Source organism: Theropithecus gelada, chromosome 1 (genome assembly GCF_003255815.1).
Source record: "Theropithecus gelada isolate Dixy chromosome 1, Tgel_1.0, whole genome shotgun sequence".
Classification (NCBI taxonomy): domain Eukaryota; kingdom Metazoa; phylum Chordata; class Mammalia; order Primates; family Cercopithecidae; genus Theropithecus; species Theropithecus gelada.
The window spans coordinates 39,852,085-39,867,186 of NC_037668.1; the positions used below are offsets into that span (position 1 = coordinate 39,852,085).

The 15,102-nt window shown below is 43.7% G+C and overlaps 1 protein-coding gene and 1 non-coding gene across 3 annotated transcripts in view; both read right to left on the reverse strand.

Annotated features, from left to right (window-relative positions):
* MTOR (mechanistic target of rapamycin kinase) overlaps positions 1-15,102 on the reverse strand; it is a 150,469-nt gene that overhangs the window by 43,684 nt on the left and 91,683 nt on the right. For both annotated transcript variants that reach the window (XM_025384127.1, XM_025384120.1), the window contains exons 29-30: positions 10,237-10,312; positions 6,444-6,583 (exon numbers count right to left, since the gene is read on the reverse strand). In XM_025384127.1, the coding sequence (XP_025239912.1) occupies positions 6,444-6,583; positions 10,237-10,312 (216 nt within the window). The remainder of the gene's footprint in view (positions 1-6,443; positions 6,584-10,236; positions 10,313-15,102) is intronic.
* LOC112616559 lies at positions 11,992-12,098 on the reverse strand. Its single transcript, XR_003117666.1, has one exon. It is a non-coding gene; the product is annotated as a small nucleolar RNA U13 (small nucleolar RNA).

Here is a 15,102-nt window from a genome sequence, read left to right on the forward strand (position 1 = left end):
GACTCCTTAATTTTTCCTGCTTTCTGAAAGACATGCTGCAGGATGATTTAACTTTGCACTGGAGGTGTAGTCACAAGGAAGGGCACAAGTTCTAAGTGGCCCAGGTCAGAAGCCTCATGGAACATGAGCTGCTCTCTACTCTAAGGTGGTGGAGGAGGGCAGGGATAAAGAGGCTGAAGTCAATCCCTGCAGAAGGAATCTAGGCTCACCAAGAAGCTGACTGTGGACTATGTCAGGAGAGGTACTCAGGGCCATTATCCAGCATTGCAGTACGGCGGATATTAACTTTGAAGTCTCTCTGGCACATGATCAAGGGAACCAGGGACACAAGCACTCTGGCTCAATACAGAGCTGAGACCAAAAAGAAGAACTGGTGGCCATGATGCCCTATACACTTACTGAAGCTCCATTACGGGAGCAGGATAAACCTCTGTGTTGGTTTCCTGCCACTGAGACTTAAAAATCTTCACTCCTGGGCCCTGCTAGGGGTTCCCTTAGAGCAGTAGTTCTCAAACAAAGTGTATCAGAATTCCCTAGAGGGCTCCTTCAGATGGCTGGGCTCCACTCTCTGAGTTTCTGACTCATTAGTGTTGGGGTAGGAGCTGAGAATGTGCATTTGTAACAAGTTTCTATGTGACGCCAAAGTTGCTGGACCAGGGGCCACAGTTTGAGAACCACTGGCTTAGAGCAGAGGCACAGCTCATCTGCACAGCATATTTTTATAACGATCCTGACTAGAGGTAGGAGAGAAAGCTGCATGATCTCCAAATGGTCCTTCTAATTCTATAATTCAAAATTTACAGCTGGTGAACACAAGTAACTTGGATGAACGCATCCTCCATGCAAGCTGTCCCTCCTAACTCAGCCTTCCTCTACTATTTTGTTAGGATCAGCTGATTCTGTGCCACAGGACCAAGGATATAATTTTTTTTTTCATCTAGAGCAGGAAGCAAGTTCAGTGCTGAAATCCCACAAACTGTTACAAGAGACAAAGCAGGGAGCAACGTAGGAACAGCAACTCGGAAAGGCAAGCCCTAGCAGTGAACCTCGCACTGCCTTCACCATGTAGCTGTGTGGGAACAGCTGTCAGAACCTGGTCGGTACACAGACAACAGCTCTGCTCTTCCACAAACATTTGTTACAAAAAATAATGCAGAATATACTGAGTCCTGCCTCTCAAAGGCGGTTGGGTTGGGGGGCAAAACCAAATAAATAAAAAACACGAGACTGTTTATGGGGCAACAACTAGGATAGTTGTTGTTTTCCGATACCTTTTACTACACACAGGGAGGACTAGGTAAAAGGTGCACCCTCTGGGACTTTGATTTTCTCACCTAGTGTTGGGGCAAAAAACGCAGAAAGTGTAGCACATATACTAAAATTGGAATGATACAAAATTGGAACGATATAGAGAAGATTAGCATGGTCCCTGAAGATTTAAAATGAACAAAAAGCTTAGGAAGTATTCTTTCATTTGGAATGGCTCCATGGCTCCTCTTAGGGTTGAAGGCCTATGATCTCACTCCCGAGGAATCTGTTCTCAGTGACTAGAGGCTCTGTGGGAACAGTGTGAGGAGGGGGTTCACTTTAGTTCACTTTGGCTGCAGGTGTGGCTGTCCGTACCATAGGGCTGGGCGGGGCGGGGGGTGGGGATTGCCTAGCTCTCACAGTCTCCTGGAGGCAGACAAGCACGGGGAAAACGGGAAGGGTCTCTGCTCACTGGTAACTCCAGATCATTCCGGATGCCACCTCTGATGAACATCTGTCTCAGGCATGTTCAGGATATACGCACAAAATAAATTCAGAAATTGCACTCTAAACAGAGTTGACTGAATAAACCATATCAGAAACCTGCATATGATCAGGAAAAATATTCTGCTTCTTTCATCTCATTTTAAAATTTCTTTTAGTCTCCCACATTCTTAAATCCTTTGGTCAGCATTACTAGCCACTTATGCTTTATAGATAATTATAAAACTCGAAAGAACCCAAGAGATCAGAGGTATTTGGGACTGAGAATGGCAATATCAGGAGATCGGTATCACTCAGCTTGGTCATCTCAACTTCTGTGAGCCTCAGTTTCTTCAACTATAACACAAAGGAACTGCAGGAAACCACATCACAAGTCTCTTCCAATGCATCCAATCTGTTCCTACTAACCCAGCTAGGAAAAGTGGTCCTCTTTAATGTGAAAGGAGAGGAGTGGAAGGGGAAGGGGCCAGGAGAGGTTTCGAGAAGGAAGAAACAGTGCAAGGGATTTCAAAAGTACAAAAAGGAGCAGAAGAAGAAGGCAATTCAAAGAACGGAACAAATGAATGTGGGATTTGGAGAAAAGTGAATAATTTGGCCAGAGCTCAGATTATGAGAGAAGGGTTCATTGAGAAATGTGCTGAACAAGCGGGCTCATGCCACAATAGGAAAGACTTTGAATGCCAGGCTGTGATATTTATATGTAAATCCAATGGCAACAGTCAAACACTTAAGTATTTTAGGAATTGATTAGAGTTGAATTTTAAGAACACTTCCATCCCGTTTTATCTTTCCCATAACAAGATATGATTGTATGACAGCTGATCTGAAAGTAGAAAAACTGTTTTTGAAATGATGTGGCTAATTCTTATTAACATACTTTTCTTTTGCCTTAGATCAGTGTTGTCCAGTAGAGCTTTCTGTGATGATGGAAAAGTTATCTGTGTGCACTGTCCAATATAGCAGCCACTGGCCACATGTGGCTACTGAACACCTAAAATGTGGTATGGCTGAGGAACTGAATTTCACATTTTGTTTAATTTAAAAATAGCCATAAGGCCGGATGCAGTGGCTCACGCCTGTAATTCCAGAACTTTGGCAGGCTAAGGCAGGCGGGTTTCTTGAGATTGGGAGTTTGAGACCAGCCAGGACAATATGGCAAAACCCCATCTCTATTAAAAATACAAACATTAGCCGGGAGTGGTGGTGCACGCCTGTAATCCCAGCTACTCGGGAGACTGGGGCAGGAAAATCACTTGACCCTGGGAGGTGAAGGTTGCAGTGAGCTGAAATCACAGCACTGCACTCCAGCCTGGGTGACAGAGTGAGACTCCATCTCAAAAAGGAAAAAAAAAAGCCACATATGGCTAGAGGCTACCATATTGGACAATACAGCTTTAGATACTTGTTGGACTAAAAACAACAACAACAGCAACTTTAGTTACATAAATGAATAAAGCAGATTTGAAAGGATATGCTTCCTCAGCTTATTGAGGTAAATGAATATGGAGTTTTTGTTGTCGTTGTTGTTGCCCAGACTAGTGTCAAACTTCTGGGCTCAAGCAATCTGCCCGCCTTAGCCTCCCAAAGTTTTGGGATTACAGGTGTCAGCCACCACACCCAGCCTTTTAATGTTAATTTATAAAAATAAATAACACTTTTGAATCTTCTTAATGATGGTTAAATCAGACAAGCCACTTTCAAATAATTTTAGAGTATTATCTCTCTCTCTATATATATATATGATCCAATGCCTAAGGCTAAATTCACTGACATTAAATTTTCATGCAAAACATTATAACATCTTCTATCTTGGGGATGTAGTAATAACTTTATATTAAGAAATAACGGCCAACCTTTGCAACATGGTGAGACTCTATCTCTACAAAAAATAATTTTAATAATTTAAAAAAGTTAGCCAGGCATGGTGGTGCATTTCTGTAGTTCCTTCTACTCAGGAGGCTGAGGCGGGAGGATTGCTTGAGTCCAGGAGTTCAAGACCAGAGTGAGCTATAATCACACCTCTGCACTCCACTGAGAGATAGATTATAAAGTCCTGCCTCTTAAAAAAAAAAAAAAAAAAAAAAAAAAAAAGGCTGCGCACAGTGGCTCATACCTGTAATCCTAGCACTTTGGAAGGCCAAAGAGGGAGGATCGCTTGAACCCCAGGAGTTCAAAACCAGCCTAGACTGCACTGTGAGATCCTGTCTCTACAAAAAATAAAAAAATTAGCCAACTATGTGGTATGTGCCTGTAGTCCCAGCTACGAGGGAGGCTAAGGTAGTACAGAAAGACTACATGTAGTGAAAGATCATTCTTTTAGAAGGCTTACTTTGATTTTGTCCAATATTCTTAAACTTTCCAAGGTAGAAATGTCTAAACAAATAACAGTTTGCCTATATTAAATAGACTCGATTTATTGATATGATAAAATATCACGCAGCTATTAAAAAAATGAGGCAGTAGCTCTGTAGATGCTAATACGGAACAGTGGCCTAGACTTAAGCGAAAACAGCAGAGTGCAAAATGGTATAAACAGCACATTACTGTCAATGTACATCCTTGTGATGGGGGTCAGAATATACTACCCTGAAATACGGTACCTTGGCATACTGAGTATTTTAAGAAAATGGCAGCAAAAAAAAAAAAAAAAAAAAAATTACTCTGACTACCCCCTGCCCTTATCCCCTGAAGCAGGTCATAACATCTAGGAAAAATATTTTGAGCCTCCCCTGAAGGAGGTCATAAGGCCCTCCTGTGAGAAGTGCCTTCCCCATACCTGGAGGAAAGGAACATCCTTATTTCTGAAGACAGGGGGTCACAGAAGAATCTGAACAAAAAGGCCTATTAAAAATTACCCATACAGACCGGGCATGGTGGCTCACGCCTGTAATCCCAGCACTTTGGGAGGCCGAGATGGGCGGATCACGAAGTCGGGAGATTGAGACCATCCTGGCTAACACGGTGAAACCCCGTCTCTACTAAAAAAAAAAAAAATACAAAAAAATTAGCCGGGCGTGGTGGCGGGCGCCTGTAGTCCCGGCTACTCGGGAGGCTGAGGCAGGAGAATGGCGTGAACCCGGAAGGCGGAGATTGCAGTGAGTGGAGATTGCGCCACTGCACTCCAGCCTGGGCGAGAGAGTGAGACTCCGTCTCAAAAAAAAAAAAAAAAAAATCCCCCATACTGTGCTCCTCACTGTACAGGTCCAACTTAGATATCATTTCCTCCTGATATCTTCCAAGGCTGATTAGGGTGCTTCCTATTACCCACGGCCCCCTGGGCTTCTTCACTGATGGTATCACAATGTATTACAACAGCCTGGTTGTCTATCCTGTAAGCTGGAAATGCAGGGGCTGTGACTGTCTTGCTCACAGCTGTGTCCCTAGGGCCTGGCATAGATACTAGCAATGAATACACACTTGATAGTTACTAGCTGAATGAAGGAACAGTGGACCCTAAGTATCATGTTCCAGAGAAAGTTGGGATAATCCACTAGTCGGGAGGTAGCATGGCACTTTTAGTCATTTATTTTTGTTTTTTATTTATTTTTTTGAGACAGAGTCTCGCTCTGTCACCCAGGCTGGAGTGCAGTGCAATCTCAGCTCAATGCAACCTCTGCCTCCCAGGTTCAAGTGACCCTCCTGCCTCAGCCTCCCGAGTAGCTGGGATTACAGGCCTGCATCAGCACATCCAACTAATTTTTTATTTTTAGTGGAGACGGGGTTTCGCCATGTTGGCCAGGCTGGTCTCAAATTCCTGACCTCAAATGATCTGCCTGCCTCATCCTCCCAAAGGGCTGGGATTACAGGCGTGAGCCACTGCACCCAGCCTGTTTTAGTCATTTAAAACTGCAGTTAAAGAGTTTAACAATGATAATATAGCATTTTATTTTAACTATTTTTTAAAAGTTGTACTTGTTGCTGGAAACAGAATGGAGGCCATTTTTTTCCTTCAACATTCCCAAGCAACTCTCCAAATCAAAACCTAGCTAAATGTTCTCAGTTACGCATTATTGTTGCTTCCACCTGGAGTACCTGTCTCCCCCCTCCCTTCTCCTTTACCTGTCTCCTAACTCTCAGTCTTTCCTCCAGGAAGTACTGCAAGATCACCCTGCTTCCTCCTTTGGGCTTTCAAGGTAGCGTGGCTCATACCATTATCAACATCCTCTCAGGCTATAATAACCCTCTGTTAATGTGCCTGTCTCATCAACCTCAAAGGAAAGGCCTATTTTCTTGTGTCTTTTGTTTCCTTGGAGCCTGGCATAGTGCTGGACACACAGTAAGCATCTGATATAGATGGAGCACCTGAAGAGGGTAGTCACTGTTCTTCTTTCCTAAAAGCATTTGCAAGAGCTAATTTAAAAAATCAAGGTTGCCAAGTAAGAATATGACCTCTTCACTGGGTCAGTAAAGATCAGGAGAGTACCTAGGAGAAGTAGATCCCAGGAGCACCCCTAAGGCTGTCCTGTCCTAGAACATTGTAAAGTTTAAGTGAAGGCCTTGCTACTTAGTAGCTGAGATAGAATGGAGAGAGAAAAACACCAAAAGTGAAAGATGATTTCTGAGAAGTATCAAGTGGAAGAAAATGAGTCTGAAGTGAGAACTCCGTTTGAGGGAAGCCTTCCTTTCAAATCCAAAGATCAAAGTGATGAAGTCTCTGGCAGCCACACATGCCATCATCCTAGGAAGCTCACCATTCCCCCAGGGCCTCGAGACAGCGCATGCGGCCCAGCATCAGCTCTGGGTCATCCTTGTTGGTGTCCATTTTCTTGTCATAGGCCACCAGGGCATCCTCCCACTCATGCAGTTTCTCATACCACGTAGCTTGGATCTCCTGTCGCATGGGAAAGAAAGAAGACTGCTGTGAGGTGAAGAGAAGGGATCACATTTTTGAATCCATATACTCTATTTCCATGGAAATGTTGTACGCATGACATGTCACCTATCAGTTATGTCTGGGCTTAGATTAAAAAGAACTTCAGACAATCTGGAGGAGTGCTGTTTGGGGAAGGTGGAAATGCTGGTTCCTTGGCACATGGATAGAATGATTCTGGGATTATCTGACAGCAGAGGTCAGGCCATACTCCTCCCCCATTATTTCCTTCCCAGACACATGGGTCATCAGAACACACCAGGATGTGGGGACATGAGGACAGGGGAAATCGTTTAGGGTTAGCAGAAAACGCCAACCACAGCACCAGAGCTGCTGCAAAGATGCCATCGCTCCGATCTGCTGGAGTGCTGACACTGGGCTACTTGACAGGGATGGCAGCTGCTTTCCTGATGGGGCCAGAAAGACCAGGCCTCATCTGCATGTTTGCTGGAGGAGAACAACTCACTTTTTTAAAGCTCTTGATTCTCTGCATTTCTTAATGCATTTTTAAACTTTCAGGAAATAATAATTTAAAATATAACACCACCATTTAAAATTTTTTGGAAAGTCTTTCCCCTATTCTTCTAGAGTCTCCCATCTAATGTTCTCTCCTGCTCAGTGCTTGGCAGGTTTACCAGTGTCAGGGGCCAAAGGAGGGATTGCATTACCCTAGCAGATGGTGTGCCACGCTGAAACTGGGTGTTGTCCACGTGAGTAGGAGGTGCTACAGTCTGAAAGTTACAGACTATGACTCTCTAAATGATCAGGAGACTATTTTATGTGCCCTCCATCTCAGTTTCTCTCCTGGGCTGCTTCATCATCAGCTCAATAAATGACTATTTTTGCACAGGCAAGGGTAGTGGCTCTCTAGGGATTTCTTTAACAACAATATGATTCTGCAGTGAAATTTGTATGACATAATGCAGGGCCCATACTAGTTTCTCCCATTACCCTCTTCCCCTTTCTAAATTAAACTGATGTTTGTACAGTATGTAGACTAACAACTACTCCGCTAAGCTGTCTAAAATAACCTTTTCTTCTTGAACCTCTGAAAAGAGGTCATTTATGCTGGAGATTGTTCCCTTGTACCTACTTCCCCCCATCTGGTTCTTTCTGGCAGAGCCGGTGCCCTCTGCTGCCCCTAGACTAATTTTGCTGCCATGAAGTCTTCGCCCAACATCAGTGGAGTTTGTCAAAATGGGCATATCTGGCTCCATGTAAGGCAAGCTATCTCAACTTCATTTTTCAAGCCTGTCCAAAATAATACCTATTATGCCTAAATACAAAATAGAAAACTCAGAAAAGACAGACTACAAAAACAGCGTAAAATTTAAAAGCACTGGTAAATTTCTCATTTCAAATTTCTATACTGGGTGGAAAAGAAAAAAAAAAGAGCTGGTGACTAATGTGTGGCATACACTCAGCATGAACAAGCAGAGGGGAGAGGGGGCAGCATATGGAGTGGGTCAATTGGAGGGCAGGATATTTTGAATTGCAATAGATTGCAGAAACTATAAGGTTTAAGCAATGAATCACACAAAATTCTAATGAGATTGCTGTTACATAAATTGTGCTGAGAAAGCACCGGCTCTGCCAAGAAAAAGCAAACCATTGTCAAGCTTAATATGATTCAGCTACCTAAATATAACAGAAAATCCACCACAGGTTTAGCAATAATCCTAGAGCTAATGGCCACCTTTGGAACCTGAAGATGGAGAAACTTTCATTGAGGCTGGCATTCTGAGTATAGGGTATAAACCATCTGCTGGCAGATCACCTGAATACCAGATGTCTGCGGAGTCCTTGTCTCAATCAGCACTTACTGGCATCTAAGCTCTAAGGATATCAAAGGAGAGAACATCTTGATCTAGGTGGAGTACATTAAGTGCCCCCTCGCCCTACTTACTTCTCTCTGCAAACAAGGATTGCGGCAAGGATGGATGAGACACAGTTATTTTACTTTGCCATCATCTGGAGAAATGTTGTCTTAGTCTAGTTACAGATAATACATGCTAAGGCTGGGCACGGTGGCTCATGCCTGTAATTCCAGTACTTTGGGAGGCCGAGGTGGGAGGATCACCTGAGGTCGAGAGTTTGAGACCAGCTTGATCAACATGGAGAAACCCTGTCTCTACTAAAAATACAAAATTAGCTGGGCGTGGTGGCGCATGCCTGTAATCCCAGCTACTAGGGAGGCTGAGGCAGAAGAATCGCTTGAACCCAGGAGACAGAGGTTGCAGTGAGCCGAGATCGTGCCATTGCACTCCAGCCTGGGCAACAAGAACAAAAGTCTGTCTGGAAAAAAAAAAAGAAAAAAGATAATATGTGCTAAAGGTGGCAAAAGATTCCCTTAAAACTTTCATTCTAATTTACTAGGTGTTCTGTGAGGCAAAATGCTGTATGATCAAACAAAAGCCTGTTAAATAGTCACAATTTTTCTCACTTTAACATCCTGGGCTCCTGATCAAGGCAAACCACAGTAAGCGACCTACATGACTAATAAAAGGTTCCTCATCAAATATATTGACCTAGAGCTTCTTGACCTTCTAGGAATTCAATGCTAAGTTGATTAAGTTGATGCTTTACATATTTTAGAAGTTATCAAATGCCCTGCCAAGACCACAAAGAATAACAGAAACATTTTAAATACTGGTAGGCCAGAGATGGCAATAGGGAAGCAGCTATGTAAGCAATAATGAACACAAAAATCCCTCAATGTCAGATATTAATTATAGCATGCATTTAATTAATTAATTTATTTATTTATTTTGAGACGGAGTTCCGCTCTTGTTGCCCAGGCAATGGCGTGATCTCAGCTCACTGTAACCTCTGCTTCCCAGTTTCAAGCGATTCTCCTGTCTCAGCCTCCTGAGTAGCTGGGATTACAGGCATGCACCACAATACCCAGCTAATTTTGTATTTTTAGTAGAGACGGGGTTTCTCCATGTTGGTCAGGCTGGTCTTGAACTCCCAATCTCAGGTGATCTGCCTGCGTTGGCCTCCCAAAGTGCTGGGATTGCAGGCATGAGCCCCTGTACCCAGCCTTATAGCATATATTTTCTAAAGAACTGGCCATGGTGTCTTCCTAAGTATCTAATGAGGATTAACCATGGCCTAGACACAATGCAAGCTCCCACAAAGATAACTCAGATCAGGGGCAAATGCCTTGGCTCTAATGTCAGACTGCCCTGGTTCAAGTCCTGGTTCTGTCATTTATTCACTCTGTCAGCTCAGACTGGTTCTTAACCTGCTGGGACCACAGTCTCCTCATCTGTAAAATGTGATAACAGCAGTAACCACTTCATAGCACTGTTGTGAGGACCAAATGAGATGAAGCATATAAACACTTAGCAAAGGGCCAGGCACATGCTAAGAGTTTGATAAAATCAGTGCTTACTGCATATTCAAATCTACCCTCATGATTTATCTCAGCTGAAAGAGAGTCCCTACAGACATAGTTTATCTCTTTCATCCTGAAGATAGGTAAGTCAGCATCAGACTGGTATGAATTGGAGAAAAAACAGAAGAGGAAAGTAACTTTCTGAAGGTCAGGACCTATACCTCCCTAGCCAAGTCTCTACCTCCTGCTTTTCCAAAAAGAATGAGGTGCTTACCAGCTCTCCAAAGTGTTTCATGGCATATTCTAACACTCCGGCCGCTGCCTCCGGCTGCTGTAGCTTATTATTAATGCTGAGAAAACAAAGGGAAAAGGTAGTTACACTCAACAGGTCTGAGGGTGGGAGATGTGGGGGTCATTTGTGGGCAGATGGTTCACCAGCACTTCAAGGACAATGTCTTACAGATGTTGGAAGAGTATCAATTATCTATTACCATCCAGAAAGCTCAGTTTAAATTGTTTCATCTGAAAGAGGTTTTTGGTCTCCTCCCCTGATTCTGGGGGTCAGTAATGGGAACACTCATCTTTGCTGCTCTGTGGCCCTTCCTTTAAGAGCATAGACTGGTTTCCTCTCAGATGCTGGCAGGCAAGCAACATGTGTCTGTTTCTGAAACATCAGAAACCTTGGATATGAAATTATCCTTGTTGTACTACACAATCATATGAGACTCCTCTGAACTTTTTTGTTTTGAGAAAAGCTCTCACTATGTTGTCCAGGCTGGTCGAACTCCTGGGCTCAAGTGATCCTCCTGCCTCAGCCTCCTGAGTAGCTGGTATTACAGGCACACACCACAGCACCTGGCTCCTCTGAACTTTTAAGTCTTAACTTCTCATCAGTTGCCCTCAGTAGTAGAAATAACAAAATTAATCAAAACCATCAGATTCTGTAAGCAACACAGAGGTGGCACCAAGGTTGGGTCATGCACGTCAATGACAGAACCTTGGGAGCTGTGGCAATGCAGCCATGCTGACTGTTCTGACAGAGCCCACCCCCTTCAAATTCAGATGCCTCCCAAGACCCTCTTCAGGGGCTGTTCCCTTCCACCCTTTGCAGAAGGCTGCCAAGGGACCACATCTAGAGTTACTTGAACTGGCCTCTACTGTAGAGAAGCTTTTCACTAATGACACCCTGCTCTGCTCATGCCATCTTTAGGCTAGAGGACTGTTACCACACTGGGACAACTGGGCAGTGCCACTGGGAGGCCTGGTGCCTGGAGTTGGTTCATCACAGGCTGCTAGGAGGCCTTGAAAGCAGAAGAGCCATGGGGGCTTAGATCCTTGTTCCCATAGGAACTTATGCAACTAAGCTCAACACTAAATATAAGCCTGAGGTATGGAAGGAACGGAAAAGATGGGAGGGCGAAGGAGCTCACTTGAGAAATTCACAAGACCACAATGATTATATCTGTTTAAAGGCAGGGAGCAAAATGTGACACATCAACCTGGGAGTCTAGACTGGTTTAATGAGCAAGGATCCAGTTTACTGCTTTGAGTACAAACTGTCTACTTGACCAGAATTAATTTTTAAGTGGTTTTGGGAAATTCCAGGATTTGAGTTCAATGTGGCAATATGGCAAGAAATTGCTGTTATAAATATTACTTTAAAAATCCAAATTCTGCCACATTTCTTCCAATAAAACCAAAAGAAATTGCCCAGAAATCTAAAGAAGCTAACATTTGTGAAAGTAATAATCTAATGCCTCATGTTTACAAAGCGTTTTCAAATAATCTTTCCAATCCATCACTTCTTTGACCTCATGCATCCCTAAGAGAGTGGGAAGGGAGAGGTGTTATCAGACCTGTTTCACTAACGGGGAAGCTAAAGCCCAGGAAAGGCAGGGATTTTCCCTAAGGCCCACAGGAATCGGGACAGTTCCCACAGTAAATGAAGCACCTTATGCCTCTTTGTTAAGGATAAGTTGGGGGTGAAGCAGCCTTGGATTTGGAGTCAGAAGACAGGGTTTTCCCCCATGATCAGACTGATCACATGCTGACGTGATAACAAGCTTGAGGGAGACACATCTCACCACATGTGATGGTAAAAACCCAATCATCATACATAAATGAATACAAAAGGATCAAAATTTGGGTTTAACTTTCTGGAGGTCTAATTCTGCCACTTATAAACTGTGTGATCATAAATAAGTTGTTTTAAACATCTTAATTTTCATTTTTTTGGGTACATAGTAGGACATATTTAAGTCATCTTTTTTGAATGTAAATTCCTTACCTATGAAACAGGGCTAATACCACCTCCTCCTTCAGAGGGTTCTTCAGGGAATTAAACAATGAACATGAAATTGCTAAGCAGGTCCTTCACCTGTGTTTGTCCAAGCATAAAAGCTGCTAAAACACAGTTATATGCTTGTCTGCAGGAATAACATACACCTACGGTGGAGACTTAAGTTAGGACTAGGAAGTCATCACTGTGAATTCCAAATGTTTCCTGAGTAGAACTGTTTGAGTGTCCAGTATCTAGGTTCTACGCTCCAGATTTGTTGGGGAAGCTATGGGGCTGGTGCTTCTTGAGCTGCTACTAAGCAAGGCAATGAGCTCCATAAGTTAGAATATGCTCCATAAGTTAGCCTGCTACAAAATTCAGAGATGTTTTTAATTTCAGAGTGAAACCATCGCATGATGGTTTCTTTTAGGAGGCCCTATATGAGTTTTTCTAAGCTGAGAATGAAAAGTAAGTCTAAAGGAACCTACTACACTGTAGGTTCATTGGGAAGCAGTTCCCAATGCCTCTTGGCCCCCATAAGTCAGGTACTGGGCTTTGTGCCCAATCACATGGGGCTGGGAAAACTGTACTAATAATATTACTAGGTGTAGATTTGGGATTATCTAGTTCCTTGAAGCCAAATAAAGATTTTGAAAGCATAAGAAAACAGGAAAAAAAGAAAGCCAGTGGCTGGGCGCAGTGGTTCATGCCTGTAATCCCAGCACTTTGGGAGGCTGAGGCAGGAGGATTGCTTGAGCTCAGGAGTTTGAAACCAGCCTGGGCAACAGAGCGAGACCCATCTCTATTTAAAAAAAAAAAAAAAATCCAGGAGTTCTAACAACTGGCTTCAATCTTGTGTTCTGGAAAACATTCTCTTCTCTTTTCTTCTTTCTTTCTTTTTTAAAGAGACAGGATCTTGCTCTGTCATCCAGGCTGAAGTTAGTGGCACAATCATGGCTCACTGCAGCCTCAATCTCCTGGTTCAAGCAATCCTCTGGCCTCGGCCTCCCAAAGTGCTGGGATGACAGGTATGAGACACTGCACCTGGCCTCCAGCCTATTTTTAAATTTTAACATTACCAAAGCTTGACTCATTCTGAGGATAAAACAACAAAAACAAAAGCAAACACAAGTCTTTTCCTAATCCACCTTCCCAATTATTACAGTGCATAAAAAATGAGTTTACCACAAACTGATCAAAATTAGGAAGTAGTGATTAGGGACCTCAAAGGAGAAACAAATTTTACCGTAATATACAGCTACGGCCTTGATATACGACTTCTAAGGACTGACCAGCATAGCTTTGCAAATTAAAAATGTAAAAACATACGGCCCTAACTCCTCTAAGAGAGAGTCCAGGCCAGGCGTGGTGGCTCATGCCTGTAATCCCAGAGTTTTGGGAGGCCAAGGTAGGAGGATCACCTGAGGTCAGGAGTTTGAGACCAGCCTGGCCAACATGGTGAAGCCCCATCTCTACTAAAAATACAGAAATTAGCCAGGTGTTGTGGCACACGCTTGTAATCCCAGCTACTCGGGAGGCTGAGGCAGGAGAATCACTTGAATCTGGAAAGGTTGCAGTGAGTCAAGATTACGCCACTGCACTCCAGCCTGCGCAACAAGAGCGAAACTCCATCTCAAAAAAAAAAAAAAAAAGAGAGAGTCCAATGACTTATTTATACAATATTTCCCATTTGAATGTGTGGGGGCAGGTCAGGCTGCAGACAGAGCTCAGTGGGCAGGAAAGAGGGCAACAGGACCAGGCCTTTATCAGTGGCCATTGAACTTGGGGGGGGGGGGCACCTTGGAATTCATGATAAGCTCTTATTGAGCAGTAAAAACATAATCATTAAAAAATTATAACTTTGGCCAGGCGCGGTGGCTCATGCCTGTAATCCCAGCACTTTGGGAGGCTGAGGCGGGCAGATCATGAGATGAGGAGTTCGAGACCAGGCTGGTCAACATGGTGAAACCCCATCTCTACTAAAAATATAAAAATTAGGCGAGCATGGTGGCAGATGCCTGTAATCGCAGCTACTCGGGAGGTTAAGGCAGGAGAATCGCTTGAACCCAGGAGGCGAAGGTTGCAGTGAGCCGAGATCGCACACTGCACTCCAGCCTGAGTGACAAAAGCAAGGCACCGTCTAAAGAAAAAAAAAAAAAATTACAACTTTGACTAAACTCAAGAAAAATTAACACCCTCATTCTGAGAAATTAATTTCTCTCTGATTTGAGAACCTGAAGGTAAGAAGGACACTGTCCATATCCACTCTCTTTTTTTTTTTTGAGATGGAGTCTCACTCTGTCGCCTAGGCTAGAGTGCAATGGCGCAATCTCAGTTCACTGTAACCTCTGCCTCCTGGGTTCAAGCGATTCTCCTGTCTCAGCCTCCCAAGTAGCTGGGATTACAGGTGCCCACCACCACACCTGGCTATTTTTTGTATTTTTAGTAGAGATGGGGTTTTGCCATGTTGGTCAGGCTAGTCTTGAACTCCTGACCTCAGGTGATCTGTCCGCCTTGGTCTCCCAAAGTGCTGGGATTACAGATGTGAGCCACCTCGCCTGGCACTCTCTCTTTTTCACGACAGGGTCTGGCTCTGTCATCCAAGCTGGGATGCAATGGTGCGATCTCAGCTCACTGCAACCTCCACCTCCTGGACTCATGCAATCCTCCCACCTCAGCCTCTCAAAGGCCTACACCACCACATCCAGCTTTTTTTTTTTTTTTTTGTATTTTTAGTAGAAATGAGGTTTTGCCATGTTGCCCAGGCTGGTCTCAAACTCCTGAGCTCAAGTGATCTGCCTGTCTCAGCCTCCCAAATTGTTAGGATTATAGGCATGAGCCACCATGCCCAGCCATACCTAC